Genomic DNA, 18,282 nt, shown 5'->3' on the forward strand with positions numbered 1-18,282 from the left:
CAGGATGACACCACCCACTCTCAGTTTATGAGTCAAGGTGATTGTCTTTCCACTGGCTGCAATCGGGCTGTCATCCTTACCATTACTGAATTCAAGCCACCTCTGATACTTCCTAGAGCCCCTACGACAGGATCAATGGCTGATACCAAAGGTCTCCTCTGCTCAGAAATGGTTTGATGCCTTTAACAACCTATGGCTTCAAGGAACCTTTATGGACTTTGCCCCTTCCGAGGGGTATAGGGGTATAACTGTCTATAGCCACTGGATGTTATTTTTGGCTGCCCTGATGTCCTCAGACCTGTCCTCTGAACATTCCTCCATTTTCCCTTCTAGGTTCCACGCCACCCACCATTAAGCAGGAAGTAGCTAGAGGACTTTACCCCGTCCCCCATGTCACTTAGAAAAACAAAAAGGAAGGAATGTTAGGTGCAGGACAGGCTGAATAAGCTGTCTGCAGGGCATGCCAAACAAAGTTAGCTGCAGGATGACCTGGCCACTCAAACCCTCTCTCTGGTTCTTTATCACCTGTTTGCTTCAAGCCCAAAGGCCCAAGCCCCCGCTCAAGTCTGAGCACTTTGCCCCCCTGCTCAAGGCTGAACACTCAACCCACTGCTCAAGGCCGAGCACTTAACCCCCTTGTGTGCCAACAAGGCAGCTTGCAAACCCAGAGACCCCATTAGATTTGGGCTATAAAAACTCCCTCCTGCCAGGCCCCCCTCTCTCTTGCTCTGTCTCTCTTGCGCTCTCTCTCTCTCTCTCTCTCTCTCTCTCTCTCTCTCTCCTTCTCTTTCTCTCTTTTCTCCTTTGTTGCACTGCTGCAATAAAGATCTCTTAGTTGCTCCAAGTGTTGTGGTCACTTTCCTTTCATGTGTGTGTGTGTGTGTGTGTGTATTTCATATCCTCCCAGGGTTACATCCCCTGCAATCCTCCTGTCTCAGACCAAGTTCCTGGGATTACAGCTGTGCACCACCACACCCAGTTAACATCTTATAGATACCCATGAAGAATCATACACTATCTGAGCAGGAAGAAATCTAGAAGACAAAGAGGCAGCAAATTAGGCAGCTTTTCATTACCTTAACAAACTACCCAAGGCAAGCTACTTAACAAACTACCCAAGGCAAGCTACTATACATGTGTGTGTATGTGTGTGTGTGTATATATATATTATTTTGGCTCATTGTTTTGGAGGTGCAAGGTCCAAACAGCATGGCACAGGCTCTGGTAAGGCTTCCCTCCTTCGGTACCACTTCATGGGTGGGAGCCAGCAAATATGTCTGCACCTTTGATCTCTCCTCCTTACAAAGAAAACAGATTTAATTATGGGGCTCCACCCTAATGATTTAATCTATTTTAACCAACTTTCCAAAGGCCTCACTTTCTTTCTTTCTTCTTTTTTTATAAAGAGAGAGAGAGAGAGAGAGAGAGAGAGAGAGAGAGAGAGAGAATTTTTTAATATTTATTTTTTTAGTTTTTCGGGGGACACAACATCTTTGTTTGTATGTGGTGCTGAGGGTCAAACCCGGCCGCACGCATGCCAGGCGAGCACGCTACCGCTTGAGCCACATCCCCAGCCCAGGCCTCACCTTCTTGACATCGGACTTTGGGGCTTAAAATCTTACATGAGTTTGTGCGTGTACGCATGTATGAGAAATCATATTTCAAACATCGCGGGCAGTAAAGCCAATGACTTGCCCGAGCTCGCGGAGCAAACTGGTAGTAGAGGCAAGGCCAGAACTATTTCCCGGCTGGTGTTTGAAAGACTAGGAGTTAGAAAGACTAAGAGCTCTGGCCCAGGGCAGCACGGCTCTTAAAACAAGCACTATCGAATCGCTTTGGCTTTACGTTCCCACTGCATTATGGGAAATGTAGTTTCCACTCTCCTTCCCGCCTCCTTCGTGCCCTGGGAGTGCTTTCCGAAAGGAGCCGAGTCAGTTCGGAAATAACCGGGCGTTCCGAGGCGGGCTTTTTCCTGTCCGGTTGCATTCTGGGAAAGGTCAGTTTCCGTTAGGTGCAGAGGGCTGAGGCGCGCCACCGGCCACATTCCCACGTGAAGCGCTACGCGAGCCTCGCTTCGTGGGGTAGCTCCCTGCTTGCGGCAGAGCGTCCCGGAAGCAGCGGGGAACCGGAAGTGGCCCGCGGAAGCTGAGGAACTAGTCCCAGAACCCAGTGTGAGGCGACTGGGAGCGCTGCGGCGGCGTCATGTCCCTGATCTGCTCTAGTGAGTATTGGCGGTGGCGGGGTCGTGTGTCGCCGAAGGCCGGAGAGCTGGTGAGAACAGGCCGCTGCGGCGCAGCTGTCGCGGCCGAGGCGGGAATGGGAGCCTGGAGGCCGAGCGGCCGCCCGTCAGCGGGGTGGTCCTCCACTCACTGCGGACTGCATTTGCGCAATGCTGCGCAGTTCACGGAGCTCCTCGGGTTTGTAGTCGCAGGGACTATTTGAGGCCAACGCCTCGTTTTACAGAGTCTGGACAGAAGGAGCTGTCGCAGGGGAAACAGATCTCGGTGTAGGAAACCCGAGGACTTGTCCAGAATCCGGCTACGGTTGGCTTTGTGATCTGGATCAAGGCCCTGGACCTCAGTTTCCCCATCTGCAAAATTGAAGGCATTGCACTGGGTGTTGTCTGAGGTCACGCTCGGGTAGTCGGGCTTCTGCAGTTTGCAAAGATCGCCGCAGCGAGCTAGAGACAGAGACAGGGCTCAGAGCCAGGTGTCTGGCTCCCAGCCTCACGCAGTATGACTAATAAAAACAGCGCACGTTTCTAAAACGCGTATTGGTTTACAACACACTTCCAAGTCTGTGGTCTCATTTTATCTTCACAAGAATTCCCAAAGGGAGAAATAACGATCCAGGTTTTTACAAAGGAGGACAGGAAGAGGGGATTTTATCTAAGGATGCATAGCTAGTAAGTGGCGGAGCTGAGTGTTGGAGTAGGTTCTTTGACCGTGAATCCAAGCCTTTTTTCACGCTGTTTGCTGTTTTTCTCTCTGGTGTTTTATTGTGGCATGCGGCTGTTTTCCCTTGCTAGCTTCCCATCCCTTTCTCTATTCTCAGAATATCTCCATTAATCCAAAGAGGGGAAGGGAAATGATAAACGGAAAAGGGAATCTCATGTGTTGAAGAATTTACAGTTTGCAAAGTATTTTCACATGCATTGTTTTATTTCAGTCTTGAGGAATCTCATTTTTATATTCCCCAGCACCATCTTTTGTAAATAAGGGAACATTACCCTGGAGGGTTCATAGATTGACTCTATGAGATAATTGGACAGTAGGCAGATTAACAGGATTAAAAAAAAACATTTTTAATTACATACTTATTTACATATGCACCGGAGTCCCACAAAATATGAGACTCCAAGAAGTGAAGCTTATATAGCACCCTGACCTACAAGAAAAGAAGAGGAGCTTGGGGCTTTGGGATGGTGACACAAGTTATAGGATGGGAAGGAGAACTATATGAATAAAGATTATCTTGCTATGTAGGTAAAAATACTCAAGTAATAAATGCTCTCTAAAGAATAGGTGATTGAGCATGGAGAAGGCCTTCGTTCACCTCTACTCATGTGATCCAGTCTTCCCTGCTTAAGGGAAGTTCAGAGAAAGACCCTGCCAGCATTTGCTAGGGAATGGAAAAGGCTGGAGACTGGAGAGCCAGAGAAGGGCAGCAAAATGTTAGTTCTGAGCCTGCGTCTGAGGCCTTCCAATCTTCTTGAATCTAAAATACCAGCGTACCAAAGCTCCGTTCTTTGGGGTCTTGTTTTCTGAGCCCCAGCATTTGTGCACTCATTCACTCATCTGCTTAGATGTTTACTCAGTGTCTTCTGGGCATCTGCATTGTGCTGGAAGCCAGAGACCAGCTGTAATCACTATCCTTAAGGGGGGTCACAATCTATAATATGGAAAGGGCTGAAAATCATGATTGGCATATAGTAAACACCATGAAAATGCTTGCTCTTATTGTAGTTCTTATTGCATTACTTTGTGATTTCCTTGATAATCTGTCAGGGTTCTAAACTGAGGTGGGTGGCAGAGATCTGAGTGACTTCGTGTGTATCTTCATGTCATGTGCCTATCCATATGTGTTGAAAAATGAGATGGGCAGAGCTTGTTGACTACTCCCTAGGTACTTGGCTCTTAGTAGTTGTACAATAATTATTTGTTGACTCTGTCAGGGAACTAACTGAACGGTTAGCAAATTGCTTCCCATTGGCTGAGGGTGTGGATGCAGGGGTCTTATTGGGGCTAACAGCATGTGAGGAATCATAGCACATGATGAATCCCATAGGCCCAACATTCCTTTCACTCCAAGCTCACTGCCTGCCTCTCTCTACAGTCTCCAATGAAGTGCCAGAACACCCATGTGTGTCCCCTGTCTCTAATCATGTGTACGAGCGGCGGCTCATTGAGAAGTACATTGCAGAAAATGGTACAGATCCAATCAACAACCAGCCTCTCTCAGAGGAGCAGCTCATCGACATCAAAGGTGCCTGCTGACTCATCTTAGTGCAGGGCCATTTTAGCTTAGCTGGAGAGAGTAGGGTGGGGGAGCCAGCCTGGCGGAGGAAAAGATGGTAATTGTTCATGGCTAAAGGGAGAAGAGGTAAAGGAAGGGAAGAGTCCCCCACTTATGGTTCTTCATACCTGCTTTGCCTCTCTTGACAGTTGCTCACCCAATCCGTCCCAAGCCACCCTCAGCCACCAGCATCCCGGCCATTCTGAAAGCCTTACAAGATGAGTGGGTGAGTTTCTGGTTGAGAATCAATGCCTTCCCAACTTAGAAAGTATACATCACTAGACTGGGACTTGGGGATTGGAAGAATTGAAGTATCTCTCCCAGGGCTTTAGGCATGCTAGACGGGTGCTCTGTCATTTTTTTACACCCAGCCTTTCTTTCTTGAGGAGCAAGATGGTAGCACAGTAATGGGCCTAGATTTTGTGAGGAGTAGAATAAAATTATTAAAGTATAAGCCTTATAACATCAGGGGCTTGTTTCTTTCGACACTAAGAGCACTAAGAACAGCACCTGGTATGTAGGTGCTGTGAAATATGAATGAGTGGCCGAGTGAATGAGTGCAGCTTTGGGGGACTGTCTAGCTTATTGTCTCACACAAGGATGGTGATTAAAGTGGCAGCAGCAGTATTAATCCCTTTTAGAGAGGTGACAACATTACATCTATGATTTGCTGGGAGAAGGTGGGGATGGGAAAGAGCTGGCTCCTTCTTCTATCCAGTGTTTGGTGTGGAGCAGGAGCTTGTGTTTGTCTGCATGTTTAGGGTCACCGGATGTTGCTTAGGTCTCTTGTTTTGGTCTGTGTGGGATAGGAGGAGGTTCTCTTCTTGGGTGACTGCTGCATGCTCCTGTTCCCTCCCACCCCTCACAGTGGCATTTCCCTCTCCCAGGATGCGGTCATGCTGCACAGCTTCACTCTGCGCCAGCAGCTGCAAACAACCCGCCAGGAGTTGTCCCATGCTCTGTACCAGCATGATGCTGCCTGCCGTGTCATTGCCCGTCTCACCAAGGAAGTCACTGCTGCCCGAGAAGGTGCAGCCTCTCCCTTGCCACCCCCCACTCTAGGCTGGTCCTGCTTTGTTCTATTCCGTTTCTAACTTTATCTTTTCTCCCAGCTCTGGCTACCCTGAAACCACAGGCTGGTCTCATTGTGCCCCAGACTGTGCCAAGCTCACAGCCAAGTGTTGTGGTGAGTGTCCCCTTTTCCTCAGCAGCTGCCCGTTTGTTGTGGCAGCCCACTTAGCCTCCTTCTGCAGGTGTCTGGTGCTCTGTGCCTCTCTCACCTTCACCTTTCCTCTCTACAGGGTTCAGGTGAGCCCATGGATTTGGGCGAGCTGGTGGGTATGACCCCCGAGATTATCCAGAAGGTAAGTTGTGCTTTCTCTTGGTGGGAATGTTGATGAGCCCTTACTTTCATCATCTGCCTTGGGTGCAGTGTGAATGAAACCCCACACATGTGTGAGTGGTGTGTGGTAGTGCAGAGCAGGGACTCTGAGCCCAGATCGCCTGGGCTTGTTTTTGGTTTTTTTGCTGGAAATTGAACCCAGGGACACTTGACCATTGAGCTACATCCTTGGTCCTTTATAATTTTTATTTTGAGATGGGATTTCTCTAAGTTACTGAGGCTAGCCTTGAACATGTGATCTTCTTGCCTCAGCTTCCCAGGTTGCTGGACTTATACAGGTGTGCACCACCACGCCTGACTTCTCTGGGCTTATATTTTGATGCTGCCACTTACAAGCTTTATAACCTTAGCTGACTTAGCCACTCTTTCTGTGTTTCATTTCCCTGGCTTCTCACCTGAGAATAATAGTACCTACTTCGGGACTTATGGTAGAAAAGATTTAATTTCTGTTAAGTGTAAATTTTAGTTCTTGTTGTTATTGCAATTCTTTGTAGATATTAAATCACTTTGTGCCATGTTTCCTCCCACCCCCCGTGAGGGAAACAGAACAAGGTTATCTTTATTTATACTTGAAGATCCTGAGATTCAGATTTAAAGACACAGCTCATAAGATGCACAGCTGGGTTCCTGATTCCAGTCTAGTGCTCTGTTGCACCCACAGTCCTTGTTTGTGGGGCTTGATAGTGTTTTTCCTAGTAGGTCAGCTTGTCAACATGCATCTTGAGTTCTCATCTTCATGGCACAGACCTGATCTGGGAGCTGTGCAGACCTGGTAACATGTCATTGTTCTGCCATTTATCACTTCTGTGACTTTGGCTACTGACATCACTTCTCTGAGACCCAGTTTCCTCATCTGTAAAATAAGGTCATTGACACCCACCTCATAAGGTTGGAGTGAAAGTGAAAGAGATCAGCATGCTAGCCTTTCCCATAGAACTGGCAGGTGGCACTTTCTTGGTGAAGCTTGTGATTGAAATCCAGCATGTCCTTGTCCTGGCAAGGTCACTTATCTCACATTGAGCCTCTTCCCCTTTGTGTTCCCTAGCTGCAAGACAAGGCCACTGTGCTAACTACGGAGCGTAAGAAGGTGAGTCTTTTTCTGGAGCCAGGAGAGAGAGTTGGCCTGACGTGAGGCCCTTGACTCCTTAGGGAAGGGGGTACCTGAATCTTGCTCTTATAGCTGCTTTTCTTGGGCTTTTTCATTTTCTCAGAGAGGAAAAACCGTACCTGAGGAGCTGGTGAAACCAGAAGAGCTCAGCAAATACCGGCAGGTGGCTTCCCATGTGGTGAGTGGCTGAGGCCTTTCTAACTTGGAGATGGCCCCCCATTTGCTGTTTCTCGGGTGGGCCCACATGGGGACCAGTGAGTAGAAAGCTGTTCAGACCTCTGGCCCTGTATCTTGCTTGGCTGCCGAGTTGCTAGGGCTGCTTCTCCTGCCCAGATCTGGGTTTCCTAGTCATACAGTTGAAGAGGTCGGCATCTAGGCAGAAGGCCAAGCTGAACAGATAAGGAATAGGAGTCACTCTTGATCCGCTGGCTGGGGAGGATGACTGGAGATGGGGATAGGCGAGCTGTGTGGCTTTGTGGCTTGCCTCCATTTGGCTATGACTGGATTTGATGTGGCTTTTTTTGTAAAGGGATTGCATAGTGCCAGCATTCCTGGGATTCTTGCCCTGGACCTCTGCCCCTCTGACACCAACAAGATCCTTACTGGTGAGTCTGGTCCTGGCCCAGCAGGCTGGAACTGGGAGCAGTAGCAGGAGAAGATACATGATCCTGGTCCTGTTCATGACTCTGGGGACAGAAATACCTTCTTAGATCAAGGGATCTGAATAAACCTTACTCAGTTTTGGTCGTTGGGTCTTTTTCAGGTGGGGCGGATAAGAACGTTGTTGTTTTCGATAAGAGTTCAGAGCAAATCCTGGCCACCCTCAAAGGCCATACCAAGAAGGTCACCAGTGTGGTGTTTCACCCTTCCCAGGTAAGGGGTTCTCGTGGCCATTCTTGGTCCCTCTTTCTTGAGCCATTTTCAGTGGTTTGGGGCCCCCTCACCCACACTATCTCCTTGGTGAAGTGGGGCTGAGGAGGGGCTCTGAATTAGAACGGGCATTGAGGGCCTGTGGAGTAGGAGATTGTTCTCTGCGTAGGACTAGCTGAAGCAGTGGTCTTCAAGCCATGGGCAGCAAGAAAATGCAGTTTTACAAAGCACGTTCACTGAAATATTTTATACTAGGAAAAGAAAAATTCTTTTATGACATACTCATAATACAAACTATGGAAAATAAAGCTCAAGACAGTCTTGACTCGGAGGTATCAGAGGAAGACAGATCAGTGTCCATGTTGCTTCATGTTGACTGTTAAAATTGGTGTGAGTTCAAACAGTTGAGAACCTTTGGATTAGAGGATAAAGGTCGCTCATGAGAGTGGATGAGTGGCAAATTGTTTATAAAACTAAACAATTCAAATTGAAAACACGTTTTCCTGCTTACTTGGTGTGTATCTTTTTTTTAAGTATGTTGTTAAAAGATGGCACTTTTTTTTTAATGGTTGTAGATGGACAGAATGCCTTTATTTTATTTGTTTATTTTTATGTGGTGCTGAGGATCAAACCCAGTGCCTCACGCATTCTAGGCAAGCGCTCGGCATTTGTTTTTATCTTATGGCTTCTAAAGTCCTAAACTAAACCAAATTAATCTGTTAAGAGAGATCGTGTAAATCCTCCCCTTCTGCTGGAGAATTAACTTGGCCCTGCAATCCAAAAGTGAGGGCTACGCAGGAACATGGCCTTGCAATCCTTTCCAGATCCAGTAGCCATTGGTCACTCAGGGCAAAAGGGCAAATCAAACAAATTCCGTTCCTCAGTGGCTCTAGCCACACTGATCCGGAAAGTGGAGTGGGGATCACTCTCTGTTGCAGTTAACCTTCTTACCACTAGGTGGTGAGGCCTCCCAAAGGGCTGATGTTTGGCCTTTTACATAGTGTTAACCGTTGGCCCCCTGGAGCATCATTGTTGGGTAGATGATTTTAGGCAGGGCAGGGCCAAGAGGAGAAGCAGCTGTTGGTAGCTGTGCCAGTCTTGTCCACGGGCAAGATTATTATGAGATCTCTCTCTCTCTCTGACATTCTGCCTCTTGGCTTTCGTTTCAGGACCTGGTATTTTCTGCTTCCCCGGATGCCACCATCAGGATTTGGTCTGTCCCAAACACCTCTTGTGTGCAGGTTGTCCGGGCCCATGAAAGCGCTGTGACAGGCCTCAGCCTCCACGCCACTGGTGACTATCTCCTGAGCTCCTCTGATGACCAGGTGCGGTCTCAGCCAGCACCCTGAAGAGGCGTGCTGGTCCCTGAGCTTGAATGTCCTGGGCGGAGAGGGCATCTTGCTAACTGCGGCCAGTTACCCAGAGACCCAAGAATACTTCCTCAGCTGGGAGGAGCTAGCTTTGCCAGTACTTGCTGCACCAGGGTCTCTCCTCCTGAAGGACCACCAAACCCTGGGGAACCCATCTCTCATTGGCTTCTCTGTCTCTTTTCAGTACTGGGCCTTCTCTGACATCCAGACAGGGCGTGTGCTCACCAAGGTGACAGATGAGACCTCTGGCTGCTGTAAGTTGCCTCAGAGGCAGCAGGCTTTCTTATTTGCTGTTTAACATTTATTCTTAGGGTTTATTTAGTCACTCGCTCATTTGTTCTTTTAAAGACAACACTTCCCACTAACACCTGCCTAGTGCCAGGCTTTACTATGCTGGGCACTTTAGAAATGTGGAGAACAGGTGCCTGACTTGCTGCTCTTGGTCTCTCCCCATGTGCTCTGACCATGTGTCCATCTCCCCTTCTTCATAGCTCTCACCTGTGCGCAGTTCCACCCTGATGGGCTCATTTTTGGAACAGGAACCATGGATTCTCAGATCAAGATCTGGGACTTGAAGGTAGGACATGGCAGGCCTCCATCTGGGGTATGGGTTTGGGGAGCTGAATGGGTGCATATGGCATCGGCCCTGGGAATGTCCTTGGGGTGGGAAAATAACTGGCTTTGGGCTAAGGTGTGATGCCTATGGTATGGAAGCCCTGGGCTGGACCCTCTGCACCTGCTATACCCCTGCTGGCTGTCCTTCCCTAAAGGACAGAGGAAGATGTTTGAGAGGTAAGAGTTCAGTGGCCTCATTTTCTTCCTCTTGTGTCCAGTGGGTGACATATTTTAATATACCCCCAACTGTAGGAACGCACCAATGTGGCCAACTTCCCTGGCCACTCGGGCCCCATCACCAGCATCGCCTTCTCTGAGAATGGGTACTATCTGGCTACAGCAGCCGATGACTCCTCTGTCAAGTTGTGGGACCTGCGCAAACTAAAGAACTTCAAGACATTGCAGCTTGACAACAACTTTGAGGTGCACCCCCTCCGCAGTGCTCTTGGTTGCTTCTCATCCTCATTTATCGATTAATTATCAAACTAAGCTGCTTCTGTTTGTCCCTGGTTGCTCTATAGTTTATGTTCCCTTTGCATAATCATTTTTTCTGGTTCTGGCAGGTGAAGTCTCTGATCTTTGACCAGAGTGGCACCTACCTGGCCCTCGGGGGCACAGATGTCCAGATCTACATCTGTAAACAATGGACAGAAATTCTTCACTTTACAGGTACAGGCTGGCCCTAGGGTTCTGAGACCTTTGGGTGCCCAGGCCCAGAGGGAAGTTGGAAGCCTCCCTGGGGTGGGAACTTCTGGGTTTGTCATGAATGTGCCCAGGCAGCTTTTGAATCACTCCCTGAGGTAGGAGAGCATTGTTATCAGGGAAAGGACTTGACTGTAAGCATTAAAACTCACTTTCCCACTCCCCAGCTGCATGACTTTGGGCAAGTTACTTCCTAGAGCCATGGAAAAATTGGAATGATAATCATACACTCAAGTGGGATCGTTGAGGTTTACATGAGAATATACATAGACACATGTTAGAACAGCAACTGAGACATGGTGAGGATTTGCTACTGTTGTTCACTGTTGTGTCTTAGTCCTTGTAGGATTTGAACAGTAAGAGAGATCTGGTCTTTGCAATAATGGAATGAGCAGTCAGTTAGGAAGGTAGGTTAGAGTGATTTCACAAGTCCTCATTAGTGGCAAGTACACAGCCAGTGCACACTGGAGTTCCGACCTCCTGGCCTGAGACTTTCCTTCAGAACTTAACTTAGTCATTTTTAAGAATGGGGATATTGGCATTGCTTTACAGAGTGTGCCAGCTGGTGACATGGAGGTGGCATGCATGGTAACAGGGTGCCTAGTGCTTACTTAAGTGCCGATTGAATGGTAGCTGCCACTATCTTTTTGGTGAAATTCTTGTCCTCATTAGCAGCTAGTGGTCAAGAATTCAAGATACTGGCCCACACCTCACCTTCTCCTGAGCTGCTCAGTGTCTGTGCAAAGGGCTTGAGGCCTGGGCCCCATGTTTTCATTTGGAGCTCTTAGGAAGAAAGCAGGCTGGAAGCATAGGGCGGGTGTTTTAGTGGAGAGTGGGTAGACGCCAGGCATGATCCTAAATCTAGGGACAAGTCACTCATTACCATGAAGGTGAATTCCTGCTGGGTTTTAGGGTGGATGGCCATGAGTTACCCGAGTTAGAATCAGACACACACCGGCAAACTGAACACAGTGAGTTGCCCAGAAAGCTTAGGTGAGAAGGCGGCTGGCCTTCCTTTATTCATTCATCCCAACAAAAAACAGGTCCTCAGTGCCTGCTTCGTGCTAGGTACTGAGGATGGAGTAAGTGGTGAGTAGATGAGAGCTGCCTGCCCCCGATTGTCGTCAGCTGCCAAAAGCAGACCAGTAGTACCAGCCGGGTGATAAGGACCTGATGAAGTTATGTTGGGAGAATGTCACTAGGGGCTGGTGTTGAGGCCTGAAGGAGGAAAAGCCTTTTCATAGCTGCCTTGTGTCTCTCTCCTCAGAACACAGTGGCCTGACCACAGGGGTGGCCTTTGGGCACCACGCCAAGTTCATCGCTTCGACTGGCATGGATAGGAGCCTCAAGTTCTACAGCCTGTAGGCCCCACGCCTTCTCTGAGAAGCTGGGCCTCATATCAGTAGTGGGGTAGAATTTGGGGTGGGAGGGTGGGGGGGAGTGGGGCATCTGTGGGTGGGACATTCACATCATTTCACTCTGGTCTGGGTGGTGGCCTGAGAGCCATGGCAGCATGGACCACCCTCATCCATGTGCCTCTAAGCCCCACAGGAATGGACATAGGAGGAAGAGCTGTCACCCTGTAAAGGCTCAGGGTTGCAGCCCGGGGCCTCTCCCCTTGAGGTGGTGGCTGCTCTCCCCACTGTCTCAGTTCCTGTGAGACAGGGAGAGGCTGAGCCAAGGGCACTGTGAAGGGGATGGGCTTGAGGGAGCGCACAGGTTTTTGTAAGCAGTGATCTAGTTTCATTAAAAAAAGAAAACAATAAACATAGCCACCTCCTTGTGTCTGTCTGAAACAGAAGCACCCTCAGCTGGGAAGGTCGAGGGGCGGGGGGAGTACACGGCCCTGGCTACCAAGAAGCCCGTCGTTCTTTCTTCTCTGCACTCTTCACTGCATAGCAGAAATAAAAAACTCTACAGCCATATTTCAGGCCTTGGCCTTGAGTCTCCTGTCTGCACGTGCCTGGGCTTGGCTTCCGCAGTCTAGAAGGGAGGGGTACCCAGGGAAGGCTAGCCTTAGGCTGCTGGTGAGGGGCTGAGCATCTCAGGAAGGATTTGTTTAGTTGCAGGTGATAGAAAACCTGTCCCCATTGGCTTGAGTGGGAAGAGATTTTACTGACTGGCAGTTGGAAAGTTGTAGAGCTGCTTCTGGAAGAGACAGCAGTGAGCAGTAAGGATGAGAAGAGAAGCATGAATGGAGGGGATAAATGTAGGGTCCAGTGGCTGCTTCAGATCCAGAGGTCACAAGAGGCCACAGGGGAGGAAGCCGGAAGGAGAGTTGTAGGTGAGGGAAGGAAGGGTCTGAGGCTGGAAAGGCTCAGAGGAACAGGAAGGAGGCCACTGTTGGAGTGTGGTGACTGAAGGGAGTGGCCACCTGGTCCCTGGAGAGGGCCATCCTGATGGAGTGTTGGAGCTGGAAACTTGCTTAGAGTGATGGAGAGAATGTGAGGGAGCCAGTGATGATGGACAAAAAGGATTGTGCTGGAGGGGGAGCCAAGTAATGGGGTGTTCCCTGGAGGTTGTCCAAATTGTTTCACTAGATCCCGAGCAAGTTCCACTTGTCCTGCATCCATGTCTGCCTGGAGGGGCCAGAACGCTTAGTATATACTGAAAGCTCTGGAGAATCTTGGAGTAAAGAAACTATTTTAATTTTTTAACCAAATTTCTTTAAGTATTTGGCCAGCTAAGCCTTTTGACTGTTTGGTCGGACTGCCTTCTCCATTCATGACCCTAACATTCAGGCTCTGAGAGCCCAGAGGTATTGGAGCAGGTTGGAGACAGGGAAGGGGCCAGGGCTTGGCCTGGGGACACCTGGAGCTAAGCTGGACCCCAAAACTAGCACAGCACTAAAGCCATTGGATGATTTCTGGTGTTAGGTAATGTGCATTCTTAGGGTCTGCTTTAGTTTCCAGGAAAAGTAAGGAGGCTCTGGAGGACAGAGGTTCTTGATAATCCCTAGGTTGGGGGCACTGTGTTCATCCTAAGATTCTGAAGCCTGTGGTATGTCCATGAATAGAGAGAGGAAGCCTAGAATACATCTCTAAGGGACTGTAATGCCATCCCCCATCACAGCTGTCCTAGAAGAGTGGGGGTGTGTTGCCATTCTCCTGGCCTCTTGAGAACTTGATGTTTGTGACACAAGATACTGATATATCTATCACCCGCCCTACAGCCATCTGTCCATTCAAACAAGCTGCTCTCTGGACACTGCATGCACATACAGTTTGTTTTGTAGTCCTGGGGGTGGAACCTAGGGCCTTGTGCATGCTAAGCAAGCGCTCTACCACTGAGCTAGGCCCCTGCCCCACATTGAATTTTTTTTGTACTTGTGCTAATTAGTTATTTTGACACATACATAACTGGAGTCTAACTTCTCATTGTGGTTGTACCTGATGTAGAGTCACACAGGCTGTGTCATCATATATGCCCCTGGGTAATGTCCAATTCATTCTCCATATTTAACCCTTAAACAACTGGCTGAGCTGTTCAGCCACCCTCAGTGGTTTCTTATTCCCAGCACGCCACAGACGGCTTTGTGCTTCGTCCTTCTCAGTACAGGGTAGAAGGCAGCAGACTGGAACCAGACTCCCTGGTTTAAATACAGCTCTGGCACTTAGTAGGCTGTAGATTAACCTTGGGCAGGCAGACTACTTGTTTGGGTTTCTTCATAAGGTGGGGCCATCATACGGATTGACTGAATGTAAGTGCTCGGAACATGCGGCACATAATAAATACTATGTTTTTATATTACTGCTGCTGCTACTGTATAGTTTCTTCTCCCTGGAGTCTTCCCTCCCAAAGATGGGCTGTCCTCCAGGAAGCCTCTAGTGCCTGTTCCCACCCTGCCAGGTGAGTGACCTCTCTCTCAGGTCTGGTTCAGTCTCCAGCATAACTAAACATGTTACCATGAAGGTGTTTATGCAAGTCTCTAAACTCGATTTGATCTTAAGGATGGGACCCTGTATTCGTTGCTGTCTTTCAGCTTCATGTCCCACAGCTGTTAACTGGCAGATTGAGACAGTCACCCCTGGGGGCTCAGTCTAAAGCCCAGCCTGTCTCTCTCCCTCCCTCTTTGATACATAAAAGCAGGGGGTTGGCAGACTAGTAACAGTTTCAACTAAATGGAATGGAGAGCTGTCACCCACTGCCACACATCTCACTTGGCTCAGCTGCCTTGGAGGTGGCTCTCTGTTGTGGGTTGGTGGGTCCTAAAAGGCTCGCCTTCTCTGGGCCCATATTGTCCAGTGAGCCATAACAAGCTCTCTGTTTTGTATCCAAGAGCATTCAGAATTCTAGGCTTTAAAGGAAGCATTTGGTGGCATAGTCAGTACTTCCTGTGTCCTAGGGGCACGTAAGTAGTCTTTGTATGCTCAAACCCCATGTCTCTCTGCTGTTGAAAGCAAGGGGCATCTGCATTGCTGTGCTTGAACTTGGAGCACTAACCAAGGAGGTCACCTGGGGGCGGTGTAGTTTCATCAGTCTCTGATTACCTGGAACCAGGACTCAGCTCCTCTGTCCCCCAGGACAACCCTGCCAGCAGGTGGTGTCAGCTCTGTTCTGTAGATGAGAGAACACACTCAGAAGTGCCCTGGCCTAGGCAATCTTGTAAGTAGTGGAGCTGGGATTTTAAGCCATCTGGCTTCTGGGACACAGTTTTTAATCCCTCCACAACCTTCTGGGAGAGCTGTGCTATGGTTAAGTGCGGGCTCTGGAATTGGAAGCCCAGGTTTGAACCCAGCTCTGCAGTGCTCAGTGATGTGTGTCTTTATGTCTCAGTTTCCATATCTGAAAAATGAGTTCAGCTGCCCACTTGGTAGGCTGTTGAAGATTAAGTGAACTAGCACTCAGAGGCACTTGACAGATATTTATGCATCTCTCTACGCTGACCCGTGATGACCCTCGGTGGTTGACGTCTGTAGTATAAAGGTTTGGCCTGACTGCCTTCTCCATTCATAACCCTAATATTCAGGCTCTGAGGACACAAAGTGGCTGGAGCATAATCCAGACTAGGAAGCTGGTGTATACAGAACACAACCATGACACTCGAGTTCTCACAGGGGTGCCAACATAGGACAGGGGTACAACTGGTTTGAAAACCACGTAAATCTGGAGGGGAGCTGACAGCAGCATTTTGGAAAATCAGAAGTTCACTAGGTGGACACAGGACAAAGGAACAGAATGGGGGTGACTGGTGGAAGCCAAGGAGCTGACAGCCCATGGCCTGTGGTGCAGAGAGGAGGCTTGAGATAGCAGGCTCACCGAGTCCAAGGTCCTACCTGCTGACTTTCAAAATTTGGAACAAATCCTTAACCCACATGTTGAGAAACTTACTGTGAAGCATTCACAATATCTAAAACATACCTGTGCAGTTTAAAGAATAGTGAAGAACCTTGTATCCTCCAGCCAGATGAAAAATTAGCATCAGGGTCCTGAGGGCGTTTCCTCAATGCATCTGTCCCTCCGTCCCCTACATAGAGGAGAAAACCAGAATTCTGAAATTGGTGTTACTAATTGCTTCATTTGGGTTATTTTGTTGAGTTTTGAACTTTTTATAAATAGAATTATTCAACCTGCTTTCTTTTACTTCACTTTCTCAGTGTTTCTTTGTTTTCCCCATGGTGCTGGGGACCAGACACCTCACACCTGCTGGGCAAGTGCTCTACCACTGAGCCACACCCCAGCCCTCAGTGTTATTCTTGGTACTGTGATTACACACGTGCTCATTCACTGTTGCACAAACAAAGGCAGTGGCCTCACAGGACACCAGGCTGCTGGGACGTGCACACTGGTGATAGGAGCAGGTCCTGCGTGGCCCATTCATTCCAGGCCAGTGCCCTGGGAGGAGGGCCAGTGTGCTGTGGTGCTTTTAGGCTGCATGACCAGGAATCACAGCTCCTCCCCCTAGTGTGACCAGGGATCTAGGGTCCAAGTTTTGCTGCTGCAGTAATTTGGTGTGCCCGCCACAGCTGGATTACAGTGCATTGTGGTCATGGTTGGAGAAGCAGCAACCCTTCCTCTGATGGGGTCTAAGCCTGGTGGGCTGGGGTCTAAGCCTTACAAGAGGTCAGTCCCTGAGGCAGTTGGCGATGGCCAGATTCTTTGGAACCCTTGTAAGAGGCCAACTCTTTCTGGAGGGCAGACTACAAGGGATAAATCTTGGCAAGATAAGGTAAGGTTAACCCTTACCTCATTCATTATTATAAAAATAAAATCATAGGAATACACTACAATGCATTTATATGTTGTTGATCATAGACATGAGTATTTCTAGTTTAATTTTGTCTTTTTCGCTAAATGACAGTCTATTTTTCAGCATAGGTCTGGGTTACATTCTGACTAATGCTGATCGGTGTTTAGTGCTCCTGTCCTCCGATCCTCCCTGACACTTAGCATTTCCTGACTTTTTACTTTTTTGCCAGTCTGGGAGCTGTAGATTAATTAATTTTTTGGGGGGTGGGGTGGGGTACTGGGGATATAATTCAGGAGCACTCAACCTCTGAGCCACATCCCCAGCCCCATTTTGTATTTTGTTTAGAGACAGGGTCTCATGAGTTGCTTAGTGTTTTGCTGTTGCTGAGGCTGGCTTTGAACTCTTGATCCTCCTGCCTCAGCCTCCCAGGCTGCTGGGATTACAGCTGTGGGCCATCGCATCCGGCTTGAAGTTTAATTTTAACATCCATGATTCCGGTGAGTTTGAGCTTTTTTTTTTTTTTTTTTCAGTGCTGGGGATGATCCAGGGCCCCTCTCCCCGCTGAGCTAAGCCCCCAGCCCAAGGTCGAACATCTTTTCATCTACTTCTGGGCCAATTGAATTTATATTCTGTGATAGGCCTATTGGGACCCTTTGCCTATTTCTCTGTTTTTTTTCCTTACTGATTTGTAGCATTTAAAAACAATACCTGTTTTGGATGGCAGCCCATTGTCAATAACGTGTTGCAACTGTCTTCTGGCTCATTTAGCACTCTGCGATTTCTAAGGTGTTCATTTGATTCTAATTTCATCTGAAAGAATGTTTTGAGTCTGGCTGAAATGACATCCTTTCAGGTGGGGTTTGCGTTGGCTTCTGCCTGAAGCTGGGGATTACTTTAATGATCACCCTGGAATTGCTTTAAGTTAGCTGTTGAGGTCTTTTTTCCAGAGTGAACCTCTGAGGGTTCTCCTACCTCCTTTCCCCTTCAGTGTGTGAATTGGACTGTACAAGCAGGGAAGGGGAACTGTACTTCTAATTTGCCTGGTGTTTTTAAATTCATCAGCACCAAGATCAAGACAGGCGATTCCTCGCTGCCCCCTATTCGCTCTTGCACTGAGCCCTCTGGAGTCCCAGCTTCCCCAGGAGCCTGCATCTGGACTCCCCAGCCTTTGGCAGGCTCCAGGCCTAATTTGCAGGCTCCTTCACTCAAGGAGCCAGAAGGTTAAGGTCTCTAGGATTCTGTAGAAATTCCCAAAATAGAAACTGGTTTTACTTCCCAGGGTTCTTGCTTTTATTTTTGTCCTGTCTGCATGCCTTTTTTTTTTTTTTCTTTCTGTTTTCTCATGTTAGTTCACAATGGTTTAAACGCGTTTTAAAATGTTTACAATCTGGCATTTTAGGGTTTGCGTCAGAACATCGGTCTAGCCCTGCTGCTGGAACAGAAGTGGGGCCTGGCCATGGAGCTGTGCTGCCAGGAGTTAATTCTGGGGGGTACTAGGGATTGAACTCAG

General features: G+C 48.5%; 1 protein-coding gene across 1 annotated transcript; it reads left to right on the forward strand.

Moving 5' to 3' along the window:
- The first annotated feature begins 1,977 nt into the window (after window positions 1-1,977).
- Prpf19 (pre-mRNA processing factor 19) lies at window positions 1,978-12,365 on the forward strand. Its single transcript, XM_027944436.3, has 16 exons — window positions 1,978-2,221; window positions 4,336-4,485; window positions 4,665-4,741; window positions 5,403-5,544; window positions 5,628-5,701; window positions 5,817-5,879; window positions 6,963-7,004; window positions 7,129-7,203; window positions 7,555-7,630; window positions 7,789-7,898; window positions 9,065-9,220; window positions 9,450-9,519; window positions 9,757-9,842; window positions 10,133-10,303; window positions 10,444-10,549; window positions 11,850-12,365. Exons 1-16 carry the CDS (start codon window positions 2,203-2,205, stop codon window positions 11,945-11,947), a joined length of 1,515 nt encoding a protein of 504 aa, XP_027800237.1. The 5' UTR covers window positions 1,978-2,202; the 3' UTR covers window positions 11,948-12,365.
- The last annotated feature ends 5,917 nt before the right edge of the window (window positions 12,366-18,282 follow it).

The sequence above is a fragment of the Marmota flaviventris genome, chromosome 9 (genome assembly GCF_047511675.1).
Source record: "Marmota flaviventris isolate mMarFla1 chromosome 9, mMarFla1.hap1, whole genome shotgun sequence".
Lineage (NCBI taxonomy): Eukaryota > Metazoa > Chordata > Mammalia > Rodentia > Sciuridae > Marmota > Marmota flaviventris.

What these genes read in the sequence shown, in the direction of transcription:
- Prpf19 (XM_027944436.3), top strand. An exon ending in AAGCCTTACAAGATGAGTGG is followed by an intron (nt 4,742 to 5,402) that starts GTGAGTTTCTGG and finishes TCCCTCTCCCAG; the next exon opens with GATGCGGTCATGCTGCACAG. An exon ending in TCAAGATCTGGGACTTGAAG is followed by an intron (nt 9,843 to 10,132) that starts GTAGGACATGGC and finishes CCCCAACTGTAG; the next exon opens with GAACGCACCAATGTGGCCAA.